This window comes from Physella acuta, unplaced genomic scaffold, assembly GCF_028476545.2.
Source record: "Physella acuta isolate Inbredline_101_S28 unplaced genomic scaffold, ASM2847654v3 ptg000661l, whole genome shotgun sequence".
NCBI classification, from domain to species: Eukaryota; Metazoa; Mollusca; class Gastropoda; family Physidae; genus Physella; species Physella acuta.
In genome coordinates, this window is record NW_026732180.1 from 441,048 (window position 1) to 468,834 (window position 27,787).

Genomic DNA, 27,787 nt, shown 5'->3' on the forward strand with positions numbered 1-27,787 from the left:
GGGGTTCATTATTTCATAACGTTTAGTAAACATTCAATTAAGTCAACTTTTATGTTACATTGCATTGTCATCGGGTTTTGATCTACGTGCCTAGTTTGAAAGAAATTGAGTTTGCACATCATTTTTATCCCTGACTAAGTACGACAAAAGACAAAATAACAAGGAATCAAATAAAATAAAAGCTTGTAAAAATAGCAAAACAAATGTCTTCCTTTATGAAAAAATTATTAAAGCATGTTAGTGTCCGTTGATAAATAAGTAAGTTCCCCATCAAACCTGATGGTTCACGGGGCTAGTGAAGTAGAGTTCACTTTTTTTCTGGGCGCTTAGCATATGAAGAGATAGTGTGGTCAGTACTATGCCAAGTAAAGATTCTAATATTAAAATATCTCAACATTAATTGATCAACAATTAGTCACAAAATATGTAAAAGTATTTGTTACAAAATTAATTTAGAGACAGATTTTACAGCAGCATATTCCCGAATGAGCATGCTCTAATGCCTTTATTTTGTCTTAAAATGTACAAAGTAACCAGAACATACTAATTTCTATGATCAATATTTTTATCAATTTTAAATTTAAGTTTAAAGAATAATAGAAAACATTGCGTTATTTTTCGCTAAAAAAATACGTGGTTTGATTAATATATAATATTTAGTCATTTAATTTTAAAATAGATTAATTATAAGCAAAAAATATTGTTTGCTGCCAAATGTAAAATTACAATTAAGAAATTACTGATCGATAATTTTCTTTATTATGATTGGATTTCATTCTCTAGTTATTTCAAATATTATTCAATGCGGTCATGTATTTTATAGCAAGTAAATGTTGCATGAAATTCAATGGTATTAAAACACTCATTATATGCCATGTATTTTAAAACCAATTTATCATCGTGTTCTAAATATATGTTTGTTACAAAACTGTTCCTACCATTTACAATTTGTACCCCTGGTATAACTGTGTCTGTGTCGTCCTCGTCATCATACAGATTTTCTGGAGAGTATTGTACTATTATTTGAACTTCAGCTTGAGAATCATAGTCACTCTTCAGTAACAGACTGATGCAATAAATTCCACTTGTTGGTACTGTAAACTCTCCAATATTCGGGCTGAAGTGGTCGCCAATGTTGAAATGTATGTCAGAAAATTTAGTTAGTACAATTCCAGAACAGGATATCATTTCAAAATATTCGCAAGCGGAAAAGCCTTCAAAACACGAATGGTTATTTTCTTCTGTTTTAGAAAAGAAAAAAAAAGAAACATTTAAATATAGGACAATTAAACAAAATATTTGTTTACCTAAAACCCAATGACAATAATACTTTGAAATTAAAATAAAGTATAATAATCTTAGATAATTCTTATTGTATCCCACTTTTTAAATCACCTGGAAACCTTCTTGAACTAATTTTATACGAAAGCCAAATTTACCCACTTCGTAAGGGTAGATTTTGTATGGTCTTAACTATATCAAAATACCATATTAATGTTCTTTGTAACTGTGAAAATTAAATATCACAAGCTATTAGCGGCGTACGTTCCATGTACACGTGGACAACACTGGTCCCGTAAGAGTTTCAAATTATATGTTTCTTTTCTTGACGATAGTTTAACATATAGCGCTTTTAAGCACTTTTGAAATATGCGTCCTGCTTTTCTACGCTAGGAAAGCTAACAATGAGCAGTCACTTCCACATTACGCTTTCCGTTGAATAGTCTCCTGCATGCGGTCGATTAGTCTCGGGACCCTGAGACTATCGACTAGGCCATAGTTTAAAAAACTAATTACAATCTTTATATGGTTAGCAATTTCTACATCTTTCATTCAATGTAGATCAAATATTTTTTCTTATTAAGAATGTGCATTTAGGTGTCGAGTGCTTAAACTCAAGATACACTGAAAAAATCTTTTAGTAAACGTTGGGTTAGAGTCTATCGTTAAAGCTGTTCCTTGCAGATGTCAATATTGTTATTTCAACACCAACGCCTGCTTCCAACCCCTCTGAACTTCACACAACAGTCCTCGACTTCGAGTTATGAAGCCGCCTCGCGATATATTTGACATATTAACCAGAGTTTCTTCAAGGCATCTCGTCTCCCGAACTAGATGGATGTTATATAGTAAACATAAACTTTTACTAGTGTTCGCCCCCCCCCCCCCCCCCCCCCACCGAAAAATGTTGACCACCCCCCGAAAATTTCAGGTGCCCCCGGAGAAAAAAGTCTGGATGAAACACTGAGACTAACATGTGGCCGAATGCATAGCATGACATTCATCCAGCCTATTGTTGTTTGGAGTCCATGTATTCATTAATAACATAATTCATGTGTTGATTGCTTGTATTACTTTTTACGTAGTACAAGATAAAACTTAGGCATCAAGCTCCTAGTTTTTAGCTCCTAGCATGTTTTTATTACAAGCATGTTAAAATGTATAGATGAAATTATACTTTAAGATTACATTAGCAGATAACTAACGTTATTTTTATAGTTAGTATTTGAACGCTGTTAACAATATTGACGGTGAACAGTAGTTATATTTTACAGTAAATAACTGAAGGTGTTTTTCTGAAGTAAATTCATAATATTGTAGTCAAACAAAACAATAGGCTTATGACATGTAATAATACTAAAATAAATGATTAATTCCTAAAATAGTTTTTTTTACTTAAAAACTTATTTTTTTTATTTAAAATTAGAGCAATATGTTTATTATTAATATTATAAAAGGGTCTTACCTAATGCAGCCATTTTACTATGCAACTGAAATAAATTAGAGCTTGATGAATTCATTAATACTAAATCGAATCACGCTTTGCAAACATCAATTACTGTCTGATTTTATTCAATATAAACACAAACAAAAACAATAGTGTTGGTAAATTCGACATCAAGTTTTTTTTTCAAAAACAGAATGCCAAAATATGGTTTATTCACAATATTTGATTCAAATATTATTGTCTTTAATTACCTGGGAATAGGCTTCATCTCTGGATAGTGAGATTTTGCTCAAAACATCTTTTACAGAATCCAACATGTGATATCTTTTTGCTAGCATTTGACACATGGCCCCAAGCTGGTAAATAATTATTAGTTACAATTTTTTTTAAAGAAATGGAAGAGAACTACTATTATGAAACTACATTATATACATTATTATTTTAAAATGTTATTTAATTTATTTTTTAAAGCCAATTTATTAGATAAGGCTAGAATAACATGCAAAGCATAACGTTTGCCCAAAACCTTTTAAAATGACTAACTGCACCAGTATATTTTTTTTATAAATGTTTATCAAAGTATTTTAAATTTTACCTTCCACTCCAACTTCGTGTTTTTCTGATCAAATGTTTCCAAATTTGAAGTAAGTTTTAAGTGTTTTTCTGACATTTCATTGATTGATGCGTCACTGTTGTAAACTTTTTTAAAGAGTGTTTTAATATTTTTTTCTATTTCTTGGATTTTCTTGTTGTTCATATTGACTAATAAGTTGGTTTCTTTAACTGATGCAGTGATTTCGGTTGTTTTGCCAAATGGTGTAGTCGTCGACCAAGTATGCCCTTTCATTGTATCATTTAAAGCTTTTACATTTTCCTTCACTTCACCGATCCGTCTTTCGTGAGAATTTGATTTCTTCGTTTGAGACTTTTGTTGTATCTGTAAACTTTTTTGTTCTTCATTCAACATTTTGAAATTCTCCTCCAGCTGTATGTACTTCTCTTCAAGGGAATAAGTTTTTGTGCAGGTTGTTTCAAACATTTGCATTAGACTTTGTAGTTGATTTAATGTTACTGAAGTTTAAAAAAATTAAAACTCTGATAAGGGATGGAAATTAATACCTTTCTTAAAAAAAAATTAAGATCATATTATCATCTTCTATTCCTGTTCATGCCCAGTGCACACGGGGCAAACAAAATAGAGTTCATCAGTTAATCTGTTTCTCTGTTGACTAACGTATGATGTGGTCAGGACCATGCCCAACAGCATAGTTTCCTTTAGGTGTGTTAAGAATCACAGCTGTTCGAACTCAGAAACGTCAGAAGTCGTATGTCATCCAACCGCAATATGAAAATCTGTATTACTATTGTTATGTATTTTTTCCGTTTGCATATTTTTCAAATACAAAGCTATATTTATCTTCAATTGTATGGCGCAATTATTTTTATTTTTTAACATTTTACAATATACGTCATTTTCATTGGGGGGGGGGGGGGTCGTCCATAAACGACTTCACATACCTAGAGGGGAGGTGGAGTTCGTAATTTTGAACTATGTGTAACAATGGGGGGGGGGGGGGGTTCAGAAAGTGTAACAATTTTTGCTTTTTGCATTTTAAAAGATTCTTAAAAGGAATATTTCAATGATTTCAAATATCAAAAACTGCAATTTTAAAGAGGGCTGTAATTTGAGGCGTGACGTCATTTTAGAGGATATGGTCTGGTTGTTGTGGCGATATATGTCTATGGGAAGGTTGGATTTAAAAATCGATAATAGCAAGCTTGAAGTCATTTATGGTTGACCTCTTGGGTTATCCACATATTTATCACTTATTTCTTTATTTAATGCAGAATAATATATCATTATTTCAATAAAAATCATTTTATATATACCATATTTTTCATTCGGGCTGGTAGTTGAGGAAACGCTGGGAGAATTTTCTATTTTATCATCGTCATCATCAGATTTGCTTATTGCTGGAATTTATAGTAATTAAAAAGGAAAATATCATGTACTATTATGTTAAATGAACCGTCGTGAAATAATGCATATAAATGTGTATAATATTTGTGTATTATTATTTAGAATCATAGGTACACCATACAGCCACAGATACGATTACACGTAAATAAATTTAATATTTTCTTGAACAGAATAGAAAAACAATTATGTTTTTAAAAACATAGCTACTGCTAATTCTAAAGATACTTTATATATTTTTATTTAATTTTATCATATGATTTAAACAATTTAAAATTTATACTTAAAATTGTAGAACAAATTTGTAAAGCTGAGTTTTCAATTTCCTCTAATTGCTGCATCATTTCTCCAAAACTCTTTTTGCTTCCGTCTTTTTCCACCATCCATGAGTTGCACTCGTCAATAGCCTGTAAATTAACCCAATTAATTTTTAACTGGATACATTGTTTGAATGATTTCAACTGTTACTAGTGCAAGACTAAAATAATAAAATAGCTGCTTAAAAAATTTCTCACTTGATTAATAGAATTTAACATAGGAGTTAGTGCATTTCTTTTATCGCCTAGGTTCTTCAGATAAAGTTGTAAGGCTTTCTTTTGGATAGGTGAACACATCTGGGGAATTCAATTGTGATACATACATAATATATGTATATATATATATATAAATAAATATATATATATATATATATATATATATACATTTATATAATACATATATACATACATATATAGGCATATATACATATAAAGTAAAAAGTAAAGTTTCCCTTTCAAACCTGACGGTCTGTGGGGCAAGTGAGGTAGAGTTCACTTGTTTCTGTGACCTCGGCATATGAAGAGATAGTGTGGTCAGCACTATGCCCAGCCGCCTTTACTTTCCCTAACTTGAGTTAGGTACCCATCAGAGCTGGGTGGACTCAGGGACGATCTACTGACTAGAACCCGGATTCGAACTCGAGACTTACGGATTAGCAGTCCAGCTTTCCTATATACATATATACATATACATATATACATATACATATACATATATATATATATACATACATATATATATATATATATATATATATATATATATATATATATATATATATATATATATATATATATATATATATATATATATATATATATATATATCGATGGTCTCGGTCGCAAACCGTCTAACTCAAAAAAATTCGATTTTCTTTTTTTTACATAAATCAAAAGCCAGTATGATTCCCCATAATGCCTGAAAATATTAGAAAAATCTGTAGAGTGATTACCGAGATATAATCATTTGAACAAACCGCCTATTATTTCAAGCGCTAAAAATCTCGGCGCAAAACGAATATCGCTATATTTGTCTGTACACTTTTGATCGGGAACGCAGTCGCACGCCGCAATCACACAATTTTACAGCACAGCAGTCACAGTACCTATAGGTAAGGATATTTAAATTAATTATGTTCAGAATTCTATTATATTTTATCATTTTAAAGAATAATAAATAAATAGTATTTGTTTAATACAGCCTATTTCAAGATTTTCAATAACCAAACTGATTTGTTTACAAGTTTTTAGGCTAAAACAATGCTTTGAAACTAGATCTTCATTCTAGAATCTAAATATCAATCAAAACAATATTATTCGCATTATATTTCCACAAGATTGTGCAATAAATGTATTTATTGTTAATTCACTACTAGCTTTAGATTTAGGTTTATCTACGTGTTATGAAATGTTTATATGGTAGGTTACAAAATGTTTGGCGTACATGTTCAACGACATGGTTAGTTGTCTTTAGTAAATGCTTTTGTGATTAATTTTTCAACAGACAAGCCTATCTCAACACACCAGCCTTTCTCAACAGACCAGCCTCTCTCAAGAGACCAGCCTCTCTCAACAGACCAGCCTCTCTCAACAGACCAGTCTCTCTCAACATCCCAGCCTCTCAACATATCAGCCTCTCTCAACAGATTAGCCTCTCTCAAAAGACTAGCCTCTCTCAACATACCAGCCTTTCTCGACATACCAGCCTCTCTCAACAGATTAGCCTCTCTCAACAGACCAGCCTCTCTCAACAGACCAGCCTCTCTCAACAGACCAGCCTCTCTCAACAGATTAGCCTCTCTCATCAGACCAACCTCTCTCAACAGACCAGCCTCTCTCAACAGACCAGCCTCTCAACATATCAGCCTCTCTCAACATACCAACTTCTCTCAATAGACCAGCCTCTCTCAACAGACCAGCCTCTCTCAACAGACCAGCCTCTCTCAACAGACCAGCCTCTCTCAACAGACCAGCCTCTCTCAACAGACCAGCCTCTCTCAACAGACCAGCCTCTCTCAACAGACCAGCCTCTCTCAACAGACCAGCCTCTCTCAACGACCAGCCTTTCACAACAGACCAGTATTAACACAGAAAAGACCAAACTCTCTTCAATGACCAATCTTACCATACAGGAAACTAGAATATCTCAACAAACTAGTCTAACCGTCTAAGACACCAGCAATTCTCAACAGACCAGCCTCTCTCAACAGACCATTCTTACCATACAAGAGACCAGTCTCTCTCTCAGCAAAACAGTCGTAATATACAAAAGACCAAACTCTCTCAACACACCGGTCTCACCAAAAAAGACACCAGCCTTTCTCAACAGACCAGTCGTAACGTACAATAGACCAGCCTCACATAACAGACAATAGACACCAGCCTCTCCCAAAAAGACCAGTCTTACCATACAAGAGACCAGCCGATCTCAAAAGACCAGTCAGACCTATCAAGAATGCGACAAATATTCGTGCACTGTAGTACAACCATGATGCTACTATCTACTTCAAAGTGAATTAGCAGATAGCTGGCAATTGCTAAGCTACGGTTGTAAGATTATGATCTCATCTGTAGCCCCTGACAAGTTGTACAAGAGCAGGAAAAAAAAGATAAAAGCTGTCATATATGAGCACCTAAAAGCAAGTTATAAATTCACATTTTTGTGATGATTTGCCTGATTTTAAAAATATGTTGCCATTTTAATGTCTATTCGTGTGACGTTTATTTAAAGAATAAATTAAAAAATAAATACATTGTTTTTGTTACATTTTGTCAAATAAGTAAACATTAAGTCATTATTAATGTGATTAATGTGTTATGTCTCATTCATAATATATCTGAAAATAAGGTTTATATTTTTACTGCTATCATTCTACAAACCCAGCACCCACAAGATTTAGTAAAATAAACTGTCAGAATAGAAACATGTAATAAATAAAGCATAACCTTCAAACGTTAATAAGTCTAGTGGTAAATACAGCCATAATGAATAAACAGTCGAAAGCGATAAAGCAATATTAAAACATCTCTACTAAGATTTAACTGACCACATAAAGTAGAATAAACTCAAATAATTAAAATATGAGCCCAAAACTATAATCTAAATATTATGAAGTGTTAATTATAACTTAAAAGCCTAAACATAACTAAAACACGTTCATTGGACAAAACGAACGAACGCGGCTGAGACCGAAATTCTCGGTTCAAAACAGCTAAGTCTGCGCGCGCACAGATAGACGGTTTGCACCGAGAATTTTAGACCGAGCAAACCGTCTATCTTTTTAAACCTGCTATAATTTTGTAAATGTCAACAAAACCCATTTTAAAACGCTACAGTATAGTCGGTAGAGAGTTTCTTCACACATATGATTAAAAATAGTTTGTATTAAAGCGATCAACAAAGAAATAATCGGTTTTTTGTCTCTCCTGTAAAAATTTTTGGAGTAAAACGGTTTGCGACCGAGACCATCGATATATATATATATATATATATATATATATATATATATATATATATATATATATATATATATTTATATTTATATTTATATCTATATATATATATACATATACATATAGAAACTGCGATTACAACGTCGGGTCTGTTAATAAATATTTTGACTCGGTTTATATAGTAATACATTTATTGCGTCTATTGATTAATGCTCATTTTATTTTAAACAATTCAACATTTTAAAAAACCACCCACATGCACTAAATACCAAATTAAAATGCTAAGTTTCTCATTTTATTATTTTCTTTTCTCGTGTTTTTCGTGTTATCTTAGCGTTATTTTAAAGGGAAAAAACCTTTTAATCGCATAGTAATTATTTTTGCAAATAAAGTATCCTCGTGAATATAACAGAATCCTAACAAAATTTCTTATGGACTAGTGCACATTAATTTTTAGACCCGCTATTAGTTTAACTCATATGGAGCGTTGAATGGTACGTTTTTTACTTTAAAACTAAAATCTGGATGTAAAGTGAGAAACTTAAGTTTAGGTTAAAGATTAAAAGCCCTTTGTAGATGTAATTTTCACAATTTCTAAAACAGAAAAGTGGAGTTACTTTAGTTAGTGGCAGTTAAATACTTTTAGATGGGTCCGCTGAAATGTTAACACAAGGTTTTGGACTTAGTTCATGTATAGGTAGGGGCCTACTAGCAAAACCTTGCTTACACATTACACGTCAAATTTTGTAGAAGTACCGTACTGTCTGCTAAGCCTAAATTTAACTTTACTAAAGTGCTTAATTTCTCAAAGTGTCTGGGATTTTAATAAAGTTCTAAGACTGCTCTGTAAAAAAAAAATTTTAAGCCAAGGAAATTTAAAAATATAACCTACCTTCTGCCGAGTTTCATCTATGCATCTCTTCGGGGGGCGGAGCCCCCAAGAAGAAAGTCTACCGCCCCCAAACGGAAGCGATTTTATATAGAAAACATATATACTTTACCAGTGTCCGCCCCCCGGAAAATGTTGTCCACCCCCCCCCCGGGAGAAAAAATTCTGGAAGAAATACTGACCCTCTATTGTTTGGTTCCTGTCCAGACTTGTGTTCCCTTTCAGTTTGACATTCTTCAGGTCACAAATCATTTCGGAAATTCCCAAAACTATTTAATTAAAAATGGTGATTACATAAAATTATGTCTATAGGATTTAGGTTGATTTAACTGATCAACAAACGTGTGTTAGATTATATTAGAATTTTATTCTGTTCTTTACTCAGCGTCTACAGTTTTATAGGATTTAATTTATGTTTATTTTTTGTTTATATTTGAATTTATTTTGCTATAGCTTTTTCTTGTTTCAACAATATTGATTTACTACACTTTCACAATTATTTATTTCTATACGAGTCGTAGTGTTTCTTCCAGACTTTTTATCCAGGGGTGTACCTGAAATTTTCGGGGTGGGGGGGGGGGTGGGCGGATAGTGTTAAAAGTATATATTTTTATGTAAATTTCATTTCGTTCGGGGGGGGGGGGGGGTAGACTTTGATCGGGGGACGGGGGGCGGGGATCTGAGCCCACCCCCTTCGAAGAGATGCCTGAAAGAAACTCTGACAAGCCGTTTACTAAACGTTACTTATCTTTTCTAATCGAATCTGCTAAGTCAATCTGATTGACGTTGTTAGATCTTCAATTAGTACAGAGGTCAAGTTCATAAGTTGTAAAATAAAAATCTTTAGGAACGGATTCACTGGCTGTCAGCGTGAACAAGGTGTGAACAAGGTAATATGTGAAAAGCTACAGCAAGTTGAAAAACCAGTTTATACAGTAGAATAGTAATCGCTACAGTGGGTCAATACGAGAATCTGAAAAGGAATCCTGAAATGGAATCTATAACTTTTTATTGGTTATCTACCGAAAATTCGCTTATGTCACTTCGATTACTTACTAATTAATGAATAATTTAAAAAAAAACACACCCTAAGAAGGAAGAACACAATATCATGGCAATAAACCAAGACAGAAATTACAACAACAATGTTAGACATTATTCAGAAAATGTATTTAATAATTTTCCGAAGTCTACACAAGAAAAATATGAATACTGTAATAAAATAAACCGGGAGTGATCTCCCCTAAACTTTCTCGAAAACTCTAATATAACACTACGTGGGATGGCAACTCGGAATATAGATATGATTTTTGTTTACTTAAACTTTTAAATATAGAATAGAATCTAGTAGAAAAAAGAATTGCGCACCAAGCGAATGCAAAATAAAGATGTGCGTAATAGTGCACGATATTATTAGTACTTTATAGATTTACGTGCGTTTTTTAAGAAATCGGAAATAGCGTATATTAGTACTTCCGTTCAACGGAATTACTCAAAATTTGATAGAAGATAAAAAATCGAAGTAGAAAACGTACCACTTCCGGTTATCGGAAATCGCTCAAAAATTGATACGTATCTACGATTTTGATAAAATACTTATATATGGAATTTCATCAACCTAGCTGTAACGGTACTCAAGTTATCGTGTTTACACACACACACACAGACACACAGACAGACACACGGACAAGATTGCAAAATTATGTTTTTCCGTATCAGTGAGGTGTAAAACGTCGAGATTTGTAAAATTCTGGATTTTTTTTTTTGCACGATTACAAGACGTTCTCTATACTTCGTTATACGAGAAAGTAAAAATGTACGATCAATTTTACCTTAATTATAAGCTACTTTTATATGCGTATAAGTGCATTACGAACAACATATTTAAAAAAAAACAATATCATAATTCATTTTTAAATACCCAAAATATAGTAAGGCATTGGAAACTTTTATATACCTTATCGAGGACACAAAAATGCTACATTGTTCAAATGAAGGGTTAAAAAATAGTTTATAAGGGGCTTTAAAAAACCATTAAAATTGAGGTATTACTAATAAGTCAACCACAGTACCGCCACTCCTTAACAATCCAGATTGCTTTGTGTGTTAATTATATTATCATGAGATTAGTTGCTTTATTTAAAATAAAACAACAACATTAAAAGCTAACGACATACATGTATTACTTTGTTTTACACTGTTCATTTTTAAAAGTAATCAAGAGAAGTAGAATTATTTCCTGTGACGCCAAAGTCAAATCCAACTATTGTAACTAGCAAATTTAGGCCAATAACCTCTTACACTTTTCTTTTTATTTATTAAAATAGTAACCCATTATTATATACTTACAGACGATATTTTTTTTATCGTCTTTAGTGCATTTTTACATTAAAATTAAAGCTTGTTATTTAAACGTTTTTATGCATTTGTTTATAAATATAATTTGTTAATCTTTTTGTAATTAATTTACTGATATAGAGGATTTTTATTCTTACTTTTAGAAAGCCTTAAGTTTTAATTTTCCGACGTTTCAGTCTTTGTTTCGCATTCATTATTGCAATCGTGTATTTTATAGCATGTAAATGATGAGAACTGTGGCATATCTATACATTCACCTTTTGTATTGTACTTCAAAAACAACTTATCACCCTTGTAAAATGTTTCAACTGCTTGAAAATGTTGCGGATAGTTTTGGATATTTAAACTATGATAATTTATATCACTCTGTTCATCATTGTCCGATGGAGTGATTAAATTATCATCATTCTTGTCAAAACATGTGGCTTGATTGTCGGGTGAAGGTTCGTCGTCTCCTTGTCGCAGAATTATTGTAATAGCGGCTTCACTGTCCTTGTCAACACCATACATAGTGAAACCAACACAATAGACTCCATCTGAGGGGACGGTAAACTCTCCAGTACTGGTATTAAAATGATTCCCGTTGTTAAAGTTTACTGTAGAAAACTCTGTAATAGTATCCCCAGATTTGGGGTTATATTCACAGGCTTTAACGTTCACACTAAATCCAACGAATGAAGTATTGCTATTTTCTTCTGTTTTGATATAAAGAAATAAAATAAAGAAAATGAAACATAGATTTGTTTAGGGGTTGATAATAGAAACACTTTAAAAAATTTCAGTTTCTGGTTTCCGTATTTGTCAAATTATATTTTCTATATTTACACGTGTGCGTGGCTGCTTTAAAAATATGTTAAACATCACACACTAGAGAGCGATAAAAGTCTAAGTTTGTATTTATAAATAGTGGGTCTTTATAAACGTATGTTTAACCCTGCTCTTTGTAGCCCACCCTCTTTCTAAAGCACAAATATTTTTCACTAACAAGATGCTATTTTGTCAGCTACATTTTACGTTTCTCCCTACATTTTGATGTGATATATCAGTTATAAGAGTTTTTCTTAAAATATTTTAATTGTATAAATCATCGCCCATAAAACTGTATTCGTAAATCAACTTACTCTATAAAAAAACTGCTGATGTTCATCGGCAGTCAAAGTATTTTAAAATTAATAATTTTTTATGTTGTAATGAAAACCAGAGTAACTTTGTATTTTGTTAATATTAAATACCTTCTTCTTTTTCTTCTGTTTTCTTAATTTGATTTATGGCGGAGGATTTAAACAACAAGTCCAAATGATTTTAAGTTAAACGTTGTATGTTGTAATAAAAACCATGGTATCATTGTATTTTGCTAATAATAACTACCAATTATGTTCATAACTAAATAAAAAAGAAAGTCAAGCTACAGGCGATGATTCATACAATAGCTTGGCGAAAAGACATTCTTCAAGGTAAATTCTATTTTATTAAAAACTAATATTTTTAAACGCGTACGATCGATTTTACGCTTTCTTGTTATTCTTTTGCTTTTAAATTTAATGCTTTAGTGGATACAAACACCTTAAGTATCTTAAATCTTACCCAGAGCAGATATTCTGTCGTTTAACTGGAAAAAACATGAAGTATAATATTTATGCAATAAAAAGATTTATAATAATATGCTAAACCTTCGCTGATTACTATTGTGTTTTCGTGTTTATATTATTTCAATGTTATTGGGCAAAAATAATGTGTAGTCCTAACTCATATCTAAGTATGCTATGAAAGGAAAACAGAATATTTTCTAGAACTATTTTGTATAAAAACTGATAAGCAAATAGATTATTCAGTGCTCCCCACCAAATATGATTAAACAAATTATTCTAAGCAATTTCTGCACACGTATTACTCCCAAAATGTAGGCTAAATAGATTGGCCACAATAAATAGTTTATTGTTAGATAATATTCTAAAAATATACGTTTACTGTTTTTTAAAACAAATGCCCGACAGCAAAGTCCCGTTATAATTTATAATCTGAGCTAGGATTAACGCTCGGGTCATAGTTGGGGATGCAATAAGGGCCAGGTTCATGCATAGGAATAAGGCATGAGTTACTGTAGATAATATCAAAGGTGAAAACAAAATGAATAAGTCCGTCTAAAGTTTCAATAAGTAGGGTCAATATATAAAATCGTTAGTTTATAAAACAAACTTTAAGAAACGTATTTTTAGTCCAATGAGTTACCTTTTTTTAAAATAAATAATTCATTACTTTAATTACCTTAAAAAATGTATCCTCTCTTGATACGTAGAATTTACTTAAGCCATCTTTCACAGAATCAAGAACATTATATCTTTTTGCAAGCACTTGGCATAGAGTCCCATACTGTTAAATTAAAAGTATTTTACTTACAGAAACTACTCAAAACGAATACATTTTTATCACACTTGACTACAATAATAGTGTTTTAAAATTGATATTTAAGTAAAAAGCATTTTCTTGCTAACAATGGGAATTCCAAAAATAATTATTCTGTCGACCTCAAATTAAAAGCTTGGTTTACAGTATATTCGACTTAGCTTAAAATGTAATGTATGACTTTGAGTGTTAGGGTAAAAATAGCTTATATCACCGGAGATAAGGAATGTGAACTGAGGTGAGTCCAGTGTTGTTGTATTTTCTACTCTAAGCTCGAACGATGGTATGAAAGACTTGTAAACGTTTGATGGGGGAAAATTTTGCTTTGATAGTAGGGTATTGTCGTATAATGTGTATAGTGTAGAAAATAAAATATAAAGTATTTTGTTAACGATTAGTGAAAAGTGACTCAAAGTATTGGACTTCTCCACAAAACATCTCTATGTTTATCAACTTTTTCAAATACAAAATATTCACTTTAGCTTTTCTATTGGACGATCATAATTAAAATTGGCACTTTCTTCTATTTTAATGTAATTAAAACTCAATGAAGATTTACTGTATGCTAATGGTTACCTTTAATTCCAAATTATTTAAATTTGAAGTTAATTGGAGCTGTTTTTCTGACATTGCATTCACTGTTGCTTCGCTTTCGTTTGATTGTCTTAAAAGTGTTTGAACATTTTCTTCTGTTTCTTGAATTTGCTTCTGATCACTAGAGATTAGTGTCTTAATTTCATTTAATGATGATGTGTTTTGTTTTATTTGGTCAGAATGTGTAGTTAACAATTCAGTTTGGGCCTCCATTCTTTCTGTCAATGCTTTTATGTTTTCTTCAATTTCAGCTGTACGTCTTTCGTGATACTTTGATTTCTTTTTGTAAGATTTCTCAAAACCTTTTTTATTGTTATTTAACGTATCAAGATTTTTGACTAACTGAAGACATTTTTGTTCAAGTAACTCAGCTTTTCTATCAGTGGATTCCATTTTTCGCAATAGATTTTGTAGTTGATCTGTAGTTACTAAATTATTGTTGGAAAATGACATAGTGTTAATTTAAAGTATATATTTTCCTTGCCTAAATAGTTAAAATTTAAAAACTCAATTGCAAATACATGATTCTAAAAATTAAACCATTGCTAAAATGTAAAGTAGTAACATATTTTAGGAGATTTTTTTTATTGATCTTAATTCAAATATGAAACATTTCTTTGTCAAACATCATGTTAATAATTAATTTTTATAGTAAATGTATATTTCAAACATATGAAAGTTAAGTTCAAAGTAGTAATGATGATAGTGGAAAATAATTTACCGACTGTTGGTGTTGTGGACTTTTCTAAATATGTTTGGTCATCATCATCTATCTGAAATTTTCCTGAAATGATACATTTTAAAAGCAGTTTTTAAGTTTTATTTAACAATAAATTACGTGAAAAATTACCAAATCGATAAAAATGCACGATTAAAAACTTCTAAAAGCATAACACAAATAGAAAATGAAATTTATTCTTAATTTTAAAAAACTTCTTTTCTAAATTTAGTTAATAAATGATTAATAATCTGTTAAAATTATAAGACAACTAAATAGGTGTACCCAAAAGTAAGGAATAAATCTTGAAATTTGAATTAGTTATTTCTTCTAATTGTTGCATCATTTCACCAAAAGGTTTTTTGCTGCCATCTTTTTCAGAAATCCATAAGCTGCATTCATCAATAGCCTGATAAAGCAAGAAAATAAAGAAAATATTTCAGTTAAGTATAGAACAGTAGAAATAAGTATTGACATTAAAAGGCAATATTTTGCTTACTTTATCTATTGTATCTAGCGTAGGATGTAATGCATTTCTTTGATCTTCGAGGTTCTTTATGTATGGGGCTAAGGCTTTCTTTTGAAGAGGTGAACACATCTGAAAATCATATATATATATATATATATATATATATATATATATATATATATATATATATATATATATATATATAATGTGTGAGAGAAAAAAATAGAGTAAGGGATACTGTTTTAATATCACTAAGGCATATATACCATACGATTACACTGCTGAACATTTTTTGCTAGATATTCGTTTAATCACAACAGATCAATCAAATCTTAGCGGGTAAACGAAAACTTACAAAAAAATAATAAGGATAATTGTTTTTAAAATGTTAATTTTATTTGTTTCTTTAGATTTCATATGTTGTTGCATATTGATTTCTGCTAATTTATCGTGTAATTAAATTCTATAATTTTTTGATCAAATTATAATTCTTTTAAAATACTTTTTTATTTAAGTATAATTATGTAACTGAAGTCTTTCACAATGAAAATGCGTAGTTGATTAATCTATTGCTTGAAGTAAATAAATAAGCTACCTTAAAAGTAATAGACTACAGTCCTGTTTATTTATGTGTCCAATAGTTTTCGTCAACTAGCACTAGACGCATTATTTCGGGAAATTCCATAAATATTTATGTCTAACTTTTGTCTAATTTTTAGAAGGAGATCAATACACTTACTGAGGGCTAATTTTTAGAAGTAGGTCTTCTATACGTACTGAGGTCTAATTTTTTTTAGAAGGAGCTAGTATTTCGTTAAACAGTTTTTAATATTTATCTACCCATATAAATTGACTATATCATAACGCAAATAATAATTATGTTTAGTTTAGATTATGTTTAGTATTTACAGTAACTGTGAGAGATCAGTATCAAATGGAGGAGGAAATGGAACTTAATCATATTGAATTTTCATTGTTTCGCCTACACTTTTTTACAACTGGTAAAATTACGTTTGCTAACAGACCAACGGGGAATCTTCTTTTAAAAAGTGTTAAAAATAAAGTGTTATATTTTATGTACGGCTTTTTAATTAAAGACACAAATACTTTTTTACATTAATTGTGTACTTATACGAAGTGGTCGTCCACAAATGAATTCATGCTTTTAGGGGAGAGGGGTCCATAATTTTTGTGTGACTATCTGTGATTAGGGGGATGTTTTGGAGAAGGGGGGTTTCCATATAGGGTAACATCACACTTTTGCATTTAAAAAAAGTTAGATATTGAATTTTAGCCGTTATTTCGCGTCGTTGAAAACTGTTTTTGTAAATTTTAATAGAAATGGATTTAGCTCAGACAATATTTTAGAAAGAAATCGACGTTGAAAAAAAATTATCTGCAAATTTGACGGGGGTTGGGGTGAGGTGGAGGTAGTTATGTTGTGAGGTCATTTTATAGAGTGGTCTGTTTTTTTATGACAATATGTAACAGAGGGAAAGGGGGGGGGGTATGAATATTCAGGCGAAAAAAAAACGTGACTTCATTCGTGAATGACCCCCAACCAGGAAGTAAAAATACAACATCAGCAAAATATATTACACTTAGTAGATTTACAGTTTCAAGTTCAAAGTTGAATATGAAATCGAAAGGACTAGAACCTACACAATACGAAAATTTACGTCTACTAACCTTTTATATCTTTCATCATTGTAATATTAAATAAGACAAGAAACAACTGGATTAAACCTACCTTTGTATCAGTATCACTAGGGGTTACAGGTTGTGATTCACCTTTACATTTAAAATCATTTTGGGAATTTCCTAAAGATTACGTTGAAAGTGAAAGCAACCAATGTACAGAATTTATTTATCCTCTCACGAGAATGAATCAAGCAAAATTGCAGTTGATAGGATCATAGTACTTAGTTATCACACATTTTTAAATAATTAATTCCTTTTTAGAATTCATTAGAAAGTTAAATGTTTTACATCCTCAGTTTTAAAAGTGTATTTAACGATATTAGGAAAAACATATACAGAATGCATTTTTTTTCTGGTAATTAAAATCCGATATTAAATAAAATGTCTTAATAGACAGATTTCTAAAATAACACAGAGAATTATTTTTTTTGGGATAAAATAAAAAGTTTTGTTCAGGTCTAATAATTAATGTTAAGGAGCATTAATAGCGTGTTAGAATAGTCTCGTACACAGTTTGGGTGGTTGGGGAGATTATTGACGGTTGATATGACGAGGGAATAGAAGACGGTTTCGAGAATACAAAGGAGAGGAATAAATACAATAAACCTGTTGGGTGTTGTGTTTTTGTGTGCTTTGGGCAGTATGCAGATAATGAAAGTCGACTTCAACCCTTACAACACATTAAAACTGAACATGGTTTTTGATGACCATTGTGTGGGTTTTTTTAAATTTTCCTATATTTATCTTTATTTTTTAATAAATAAAAAATATGTATCTACTGAATCATTGACAAGTATTACGGTGAAACAAATTAGGGCTAAGCTGCTTTTAAGTAAAGAAATGTAGTTTCAGCGGATATTTAAATTGGTTGTGTATCAACGTGTTCTTACATAGAATAGCTTATGCGCTTTTCGATGAGTGTTTAAGATATACTTAAAGTCTAAAATACTTTCGCTGACTACTGTAATGAATAAAATAAAGTTTATTGACATTTAGCAAACACGATCGCCGTACATGAGAAGCGATACATAGCTTACAATGGCATGGTGTGAGGACCAGGAATGACCACTTAGGAGATGAAACCTAAACGCCCTATTGCCTCACATCATTATGTAAAAAAAGAACTCTAATTAAAATTTATAGTAATGTAAATGGATGCTCCTTCGAAAAAAAATTTACGTTAACGCGCCTATATCTTAAACGTTAGGTCAGGTCAAAAACTAGGAAAATTATTTTTTAAGGATAGACACATAATATGCTTCATACAAAAGGTATATGATAGAACGAATTAAAAATAAATAAATAAAGCGTCACCAATATTTTAATCGTTTGTGATTTACAAATCCATTTTATTACTTTTTCACTTTTATTCATATAAAAATTAACAAATCACCATCAATTTATTTCTAAAAATACATAGAAAAGTATCCAGTAATACATTATAATGCTTTTTGACATATTTAGTTCAAAGCAATTTCAAATTACATTTTCCCCCACAAATTTTTAAATGTCTTTATGTTTAGCAACATTGCAGGTTTTAAGGCAGTAAACACATTTGTTTTAACGTCTCTAAACAGGTCGTATAAATAAAAGTAATAGATAAGTATAAATAATAACATAAGTTATTTTCTATATCAGACTTAAATTAATTTCGGAAATAAATATGTGTTGCTCCTTGTTTTAGGCTTAAGGAATTCCAGGAATTTTTTTGGCCCACAATCATTCTCGGAACTTGCTTAACATATTTGCTTTGGAACTAGTCCTCGATATTGCTTCGTTGAGGAGGAGATACGACTTTAAGCTGCGGACACACAACCATCCATCCATCACCAGAAATGACGAGTTAATAATCGCAATTGTCCAGTATGGAAATTGCACTAAAAATTAATTCAAGCATGTTAGTTCACTTTGATAAATAAGTAAGTTCTCCATCAAACCTGATGGTTCACGGGGCAAGTGAAGTAGAGTTCAACTTTTTCTGTGAGCTCAGCGTATGAAGAGATAGTGTGGTCAGTACTATGCCAAGTAAAGATTATAAGATTAAAATATCTCAACATTAGTTGATCAACAATTAGTCACAAAATATGTAAAATTATTTGTTACAAAATTAATTTAGAGAAAGATTTTACAACAGCATATTCCTGAATGAGCATGCTCTGATGTGTACAAGACAAGCAGGATATGCTCAATTCTATGATCAGTGTAATAAATTGAGATAATTGTGAGGTCAAGGGAACTCACTCTTCTGTATTAGTATTATATTTATATTGTTATCTTGAGTGATGTCCCTTACATATATATAAATAGTTGTCTCTCGTCATTTCCGTCTCTCTCTCCCTGTTATCATCATGTAGTTAGACCCAATAAACGTTTCATATACAACCACATGCTTCTATCGTCAATCTATTATAATCAGCAATTTTATTATTTTAAACTTTTTGTTTAAAGAATAACAGCAAACATTACGTTATTTAACAAAAATATGTGGTTTGATTAATATACAATATTTAATCATATAATTTAAAAATACATCAATTATTGGCTAAAGAAATATTGTATACTGCTAAATGTATAATAGAGTATGTACAAAATTACAATTAAGAAATTACTAATCGATAATTTACTATGTTATGATTGGATTTCATTTTCTAGATCTTTCAAAAACTATTCAATGCGGTCATGTATTTTATAGCAAGTAAATGTTGCATGAAATGGAATGGTATGAAAACGCTCTTTATGTGCCGTATATTTTAAAACAAGTTTATCATCATGTTCTAAATAAATGTTTGTTACAAAACTGTTCCTACCATTTACAATTTGTACCCCTTGTATAACCGTTTCTGTGTCGTCTTCGTCTTCTTCCATAAATTCTGGAGAGTTTTGTATTATTATTTGAACTTCAGCACTAGTATCATAGTCACTATTCAGTACCAGACTGATGCAATAAATTCCACTTGTTGGTACTGTAAACTCTCCAGAGTTTGGGTTGAAGTGGTCGCCAATGTTGAAATGTATATCAGAAAATGTAGTTAACACAATTCCAGAACCGGGCATCATTTCAAAATATTCGCAAGCGGAAAAACCTTCAAAACATGAATAGTTATTTTCTTCTGTTTTAGAAAAGAAAACAAAATATAAAAATAAAATATAGGACAATTCAACAAAATATTTGTTTACCTAAAACCAAATGACAATAATAATTTGAAAGTGAAATAAATTATAATAATCTTAGATAAGTCTTATTGTATCCCACTTTTTAAATCATTTCGAAACCTACTTGAACTAATTTTATACGAAAGCAAATTTACCCACTTCGTAAGGGTAGATTTTTTATGGTCTTAACTATATCAAAATACTATATTAATGATCTTCATAACTGTGAAAGTTAAATATCACAAGCTATTAGTGGTGTGCGTTCCATGTACACGTGGACTATACTGGTAACGTAAGAGTTTCAAATAATATGTTTCTTTTCTTGACGATAGTTTAACATAAAGCGCTTTAGCATTTTTGAAATATGCGTCCTGCTTTTCTACGCTAGGAAAGCTAACTGTATGCAGTCACTTCCACATTACGCTTTCCGTTGAATAGTTTTCTGCACGAGGTAGATTCGTCTCGGGACCCTAAGACTATCGTCTAGGTCATAGTTTAAAAATTAATTAAAATCTTTACATGTTTAGCAACTTCTACATATTTTATTCAATGTAGATCAATATTTTTTCTTATTAAGAATGTGCATTTAGGTGTCGAGTGCTTAAACTCAAGATACACTGAAAAGATCTTTTAGTAAACGTTGGGTTAGAGTCTATCGTTAAAGCTGTGCAGATGTCAATATTGTTATTTCAACACCAACGCTTGCATCCAGCCCCTCTGAACTTCACACAGCAGAGTCCTGGACTTCGAGTTTTGAAGCCGCCTCGCTATATATTGATAGACTAACCAGAGTTTCTTCCAGGCATCTCTTCGGGAGGGCTCTGCCCCACCCCCGAACTAGATAGAATTTATATAATAAACATACACTTTTACTAGTGTCCGCCCCCACCCCCCGAAAAATGTTGACCGCCCCCCGAAAAATTCAAGTGCCCCCCGGAGAAAAAGTCTGGAAGAAACACTGAGATTAACATGTGGCCGAATGCATAGCATGACATTCATCCCGTCAATTGTGGCTCGGAGTCCATGTATTCATTAATAACATAATTCATTTGTTGATTGCTTGTATTACTTTTTACGTAGTACAAGATAAATCTTAGGCATCAAGCTCCTAGTTTCTAGCTCCTAGCCTGTTCGTGGTGGGAAATCTTATCGCACGCTTTTATTACAAGCATGTTAAAATGTATAGATGAAATTATACTTTCAGATTACATTAGCAGATAACTAACGTTATTTTTATAGTTAATATTTGAACGCTATTAACAATATTGAACGTGAACAGAAGTTATATTTTACAGTAAATAACTGAAGGTGTTTTCTGAAGTAAGTTAATAATATTGTAGACAAACAAAACAATAGGCTTATGACATGTAATAATACTACAATAAATGATTAATTCCTAAAATAGTTTTTTTACTTAAAAACATATTTTTTAAAATTTAAAATTAAAATTACAGCAATATGTTTATTATTAATATTATAAAAGGGTCTTACCTAATGAAGCCAATTTACTATGCAACTGAAATAAATTAGTGCTTGATGAATTCATTAATACTAAATCAAATCACGTTCTGCAAACATCAATTACTGTCTGATTTTATTCAATCTAAACGCAAACAAAAACACCAAGTTTTTTTTCAAAAACAGAATGCCAGAATATGGTTCATTCACATAGATTTTAAAATGTGCCCAAATATGTTTCAAAGATACCTAACAATATTTGATTCAAATATTATTGTCTTTAATTACCTGGGAATAGGCTTCATCTCTGTATAGCGAGATTTTGCTCAATACTTCTTTAACAGAATCCAATATGTGATATCTTTTTGCTAGCATTTGACACATGGCCCCAAGCTGGTAAATAATTATTAGTTACAATTGTTTTAAAGAAATGGAAGAGAACTACTATTATGATACTACATTATATACTTTTTTTTTAAAAATTGTATTTTAATTTATTTTTTTAAATCCAATTTATTAGATAAGACAAGAATGACATGCAATGCATAACGATTGCCCAAAACCTTTTAAAATGACTAACTGCACCAGTATATTTTTTTTATAAATCTTGATCAAAGTATTTTAATGTTTACCTTCAACTCCAATTTTGTGTTTTTCTGATCAAATTTTTCCAAATTTGAAATAAGTTTTAAATGTTTTTCTGACATTTCATTGATTGATGCTTCACTGTTGTAAACTTTTTTAAAAAGTGTTTTAATATTTTTTTCTATTTCTTGGATTTTCTTGTTGTTCATATTGACTAATAAATTGATTTCTTTAACTGATGCAGTGATTTCGTTTGTTTTGCCAAATGGTGTAGTCGTCGACCAAGTATGCTCTTTCATTCTATCAGTTAAAGTTTTTACATTTTCCTCCAGTTCACCGATCCGCCTTTCGTGAGACTTTGATTTCTTCGTTTGAGACTTCTGTTGTATCTGTAAACTTTTTTGTTTTTCACTCAACATTTTGAAATTCTCCTCCAACCGAAAGTATTTCTCTTCAAGGGAATCATTTTTTGTGCAGGTTGTTTCAAACATTTGCGTTAGACTTTGTAGTTGATGTAAAGTTACTGAAGTTTAAAAAAAATTAAACAGTGAAAAGGTATGGAAATTTAAATAAAGTAAGATATTATATCTTGTTTTCCTATTTATGCCCAAGGCACATTGGGCATACAAAATAGGTTTTTCTGTTTCTCTGTTGACTGATGTATAATGTGGTCAGGAATATGCCCAACTGCCTTAGTTTCTTTTAGGTGAGTTAAGAATCAGAGCTGTTCGAACTTAAAAATGTCATACAGACTCGAGCCGGGTTAGAAGTTTATACCATCCAACCACAGTATGAAAATCCTTATTATTATATTATAATACTTTTTAATGATTATTGGACCTCATTAAGTTTTAAAACTTTAATCGTTATGTTTAATGCGAAGAATTATTTATCTTTAATCGTATAGCGCAATTAATTTTAATTTATAACTTTTAAAAAAATATTCTTAAGGAAGTCAATAAAAAGCTTAACGTCATTTATGGTTGACGTCTTGGTTTGTCCATATACTTATCACTTCTTTCTTTATTGTATGCCAAATAATATTTTATAATTTTAATAACGATCATTATTTTAATACCATATTTATCAGTCGAGCTGGTAGTGTGGAAGGCATCAGGGCCGGCAGTTGCGGAATCGCTGGAAGAATTTTCTGTTTTATCATCGTCATCACCCGATTTACTTATAGCTGGAATGTAAAGTGATTAAAAATTGTAAATTATTTTTTTCAAACAGAAATTTGTTTTAATAAAATATACTTATGTCGATTTATCGTAATAAACCTAAAAGCTAACTGAAAATTAAAAACAATAATAGAATTCATAGATCGCAAAAAAGATAGTTAATACTTATTGTGTAACAGAGTTTCTTAAGGACGGCATACAGGTAGCTGTTACTTTACGGCTGACATTGTGAAAGAGTATTTTATTGTGATAAATTGACGCGGCAAACGTCGAAGATAATAGATGACGTAATTGTTGGTATGGGAACGAAGAGCGTTGTAGAAGTTTGTAAATGTTGCTAATATTTTATTACGTACTATTTTGTTTAATAAACCGTCGTGAAATTATGCATATAATTATGTATAATATTTGTGTATTTGTAACAAACAATCGATTATTTAGAATCATAGATAGACCAGCAGCCACAGAAACCATTACATGTACATAAATTTAATATTTACATGAACAGACTATGAAAAACAATTATGTTTTAATAACGTAGGCTTCTGCTAATTCTAAATATATTTAACATATTTTTATTAAATTTTATCATTTTTAAACAAATAGATATTCATACTCAGAATTGTAGAACAAATATGTAAAGTTGAGTTTATGAGTGGGACAAATTGTGTACTATTATGTTAAATAAACCGTCGTGAAATAATGTGTATAATATTTGTGTATTATTATTTAGAATCATAAGTACACCATGTATCCACAGATACGATTACACGTAAATAAATTTAATATTTACTTGAACAGAATAGAAAAACAATTATGTATTTAAAAACATAGCTACTGCTAATTCTAAAGATACTTTATATATTTTTATTAAATTTCATCATACTATTTAAACAAATTAAAATTTATACTTAAAATTGTGGAACAAATTTGTAAAGCTGAGTTATCGATTTCCTCTAATTGCTGCATCATTTCTCCAAAGCTCTTTTTGCTTCCATTTGTTTCCATCATCCATGAGTTGCACTCATCAATAGCCTGTAAAATTATATCAAATTATGTCTTAACTGGATAAATTGTTTGAATGCATTACAATGTTATACGTGCAAGATTATAATAATAGGATAGCTGCTTTTAAACAAATATCTCACTTTATTAATAGAATTTAGCATAGGAGTTAATGCATTTCTTTTATCCCCTAGGTTCTTCAGATAGAGTTGTAAGGCTTTCTTTTGGATAGGTGAACACATCTGGGGAATTCAATTGTGATATATATATATATATATATATATATATATATATATATATATATATATATATATATATATATATATATATATATAATTATATATATATATAATTATATATATATATATATATATATATATATATATATATATATATATATATATATATATATATATATATATATATATATATATATATATATATATATATATATATATATATATATATATATATATATATATATATATATATATATATGTATATATATATATACTGCGATTACAACGTCGGGTCTGTTAATTAATATTTTGACTCGGTTTATATAGAAATAAATTTATTGAGTTTATTGATTAATGCTTATTTAACTTTCAACAATTCAACATTTTAATAAAACCACCGAAATGCACTAAATACTAAATTAAAATGCTAATTTGTTTTTTAATTTATTTTCTTTTTTTCATGTTTTTCGTGTTATCGCATAGTAACTATTTTGGCAAATAAAGTATCCTCGTGAATATAACAGAATATAACAGAATCCTAAAAAAATGTTCTAGTTGGTATATTGCTTTTTAGACCGGCTATTAGCTTAACTCATAAGGAGCGTTAAAGGGTACTTTTTGGACTTAAAAACTAAAAGCTTGATCTAAGGTGAGAATCTAAAATTTAGGCTAAAGATTAAAAGCCCTTTGTAAATATTATTTTCACAGTTTCTAAAACAGAAACGTGGAGTTACTTTAGTTAGTGGCAGTTAAAAGCTTTTGGATGGATCAAGTGGAACGTTAGCACAGTGGCGTAGTGAGGGGGGGGGGGGGGAGGGCGGGGGTGCGGACCGCACCGGGTGACACCATTTAGGGGGGGGTGACACCAAGGCAAAAAATTTCAAAATATATAGAGAAAAATGATAATTTCACTTAATTAAGTGATTAATTCGAGTGTAAAAAGTGTTTTAAGAGCAAATTTGACAAATCCCGAGAAGGGTTTAGGGGGGGGGGGGGTTGTGCAAATCGAAAGTTTGAGGGGGGTGCAAATCGATCGAAAGTTTGATAGTGAGTGGCGCAAATCGACCTCGCTACGCCACTGTTTAGGTCTTATTTCATGTATAGTTAGGATCTACTTGCTAAGCTTTGATGACACATTACACGTCAAATTTTGTAGAAGTACTGCACGGGCCTAACTTAAACTTAACTAAAGTATTTATTTCACAATGTTACTAGGACTTTAATAAAGTTCTGAAACATACAAAAAACTGCTGTAAAATTGTTTTAAATCAAGGAAATTTAAAAAATATAACCAAACCCTCTCTTGTTTGGTTCCCGTCCAGACTTGTGTTCCCTTTCTGTTTGGCATTCTTCAGATAACATATTATTTCGGAAATTCCCATAACTATTTAAAGATGCTGATTGCATAAAATTATGTCAGTAGGTTTTTGGTTGATTTAACTGATCAACATACGTGTGTTAGATTATATTAGAAGTTTATTCTGTTCTTTATTCAGCGTCTACAGTTTTATAGGATTTAATTTATGTTTATTTTTTGTTTAAAGTGGTATTATGCTATAGCTTTTTTTTCTTGTTACATCAATAATGATTTACTATCTTTTCACAATTATTTATTTCTATACTTCTAACTCAAGCTGTTTACTAAACGTTACTTATATTTTCAAATCGAATTCTCTAAGTATAAGCAAATGATGTAAACAAACGAGACAGGCGATTGTTGAAACAAGATGTCTGCTTAGCACACGTGGTTATTTGCAACCTATCGTAGATTATTTTGATTTACTGTACTATTGTATGATTGGTCAAACGTATCAATGAATCTCTTCCCATTCATTATTTTTATGAGCATGCCCTTATATGGAGTTTGACATCAAATTTTACTTCGTAGAAAACATCGTTTATCCCACTTATTTGTAGATCAAAATAAAGGTCGCTTCACCACCGTGTACACGAGTGCTAGGCCGATAGGTTGCCGTATACTTTACGTTGCCTCGTGGGCAACATATCACGTAACACAAGCTCGAAGATAGCCGCTGTCCGCGTAGTAGTGTGAACATTTGATGTGGGTACCATGTTTCACATCACAATAAACGAATAACGGTTGGCGTAGAGGTTGGAAACAGTAGCGTAGCGAGGGGGGGGGGGCGGGGGGGGGGGTCATATGTCCTCGGGCGCCGACCTTAGGGGGCGCCAAAACGGGTTGGAAAAATAAATTGAAAGGTTGAGGTTGGTGCAAATCGAAAGTTTGAGGGGTGTGGGTGTGCAAATCGGAATCTTGAGGGGAGGTGTGCAAATTGAAAGGGTAGGGTCGCTACGCCTCTGGTTGGAAACGTTCATGTTAGATAGCTAAATGGTGTTACTATCAGAATTAGTGTTAAACCCATACTAGTAGAAAAAAAATATTTAAAATGTCAAAACATGTGTGGTGTCTGGCCGCCTTAAAACTTATTAAAAAAAAGTAAATAGTTTCTTCTTCGTAAAAATTAAATCGCTTGTGTTTGACAGATAGATCAAAAGCTGGGGAAATTATTTTAGAAGAATTTTTTTTTAATCCATAC

The 27,787-nt window shown here is 30.9% G+C and overlaps 1 protein-coding gene across 1 annotated transcript; it reads right to left on the minus strand.

The window, feature by feature from the left end:
* Positions 1-2,955: 2,955 nt before the first annotated feature.
* On the minus strand, positions 2,956-26,562 carry LOC131948843 (uncharacterized). Its single transcript, XM_059310536.1, has 6 exons — positions 26,527-26,562; positions 25,134-25,232; positions 24,897-25,020; positions 23,883-23,990; positions 3,324-3,799; positions 2,956-3,084 (listed from the first exon to the last, which is right to left on the minus strand). The coding sequence occupies exons 2-6, from the start codon at positions 25,230-25,232 to the stop codon at positions 2,956-2,958; spliced, it is 936 nt and encodes a 311-aa protein (XP_059166519.1). The 5' UTR covers positions 26,527-26,562.
* Positions 26,563-27,787: the final 1,225 nt, after the last annotated feature.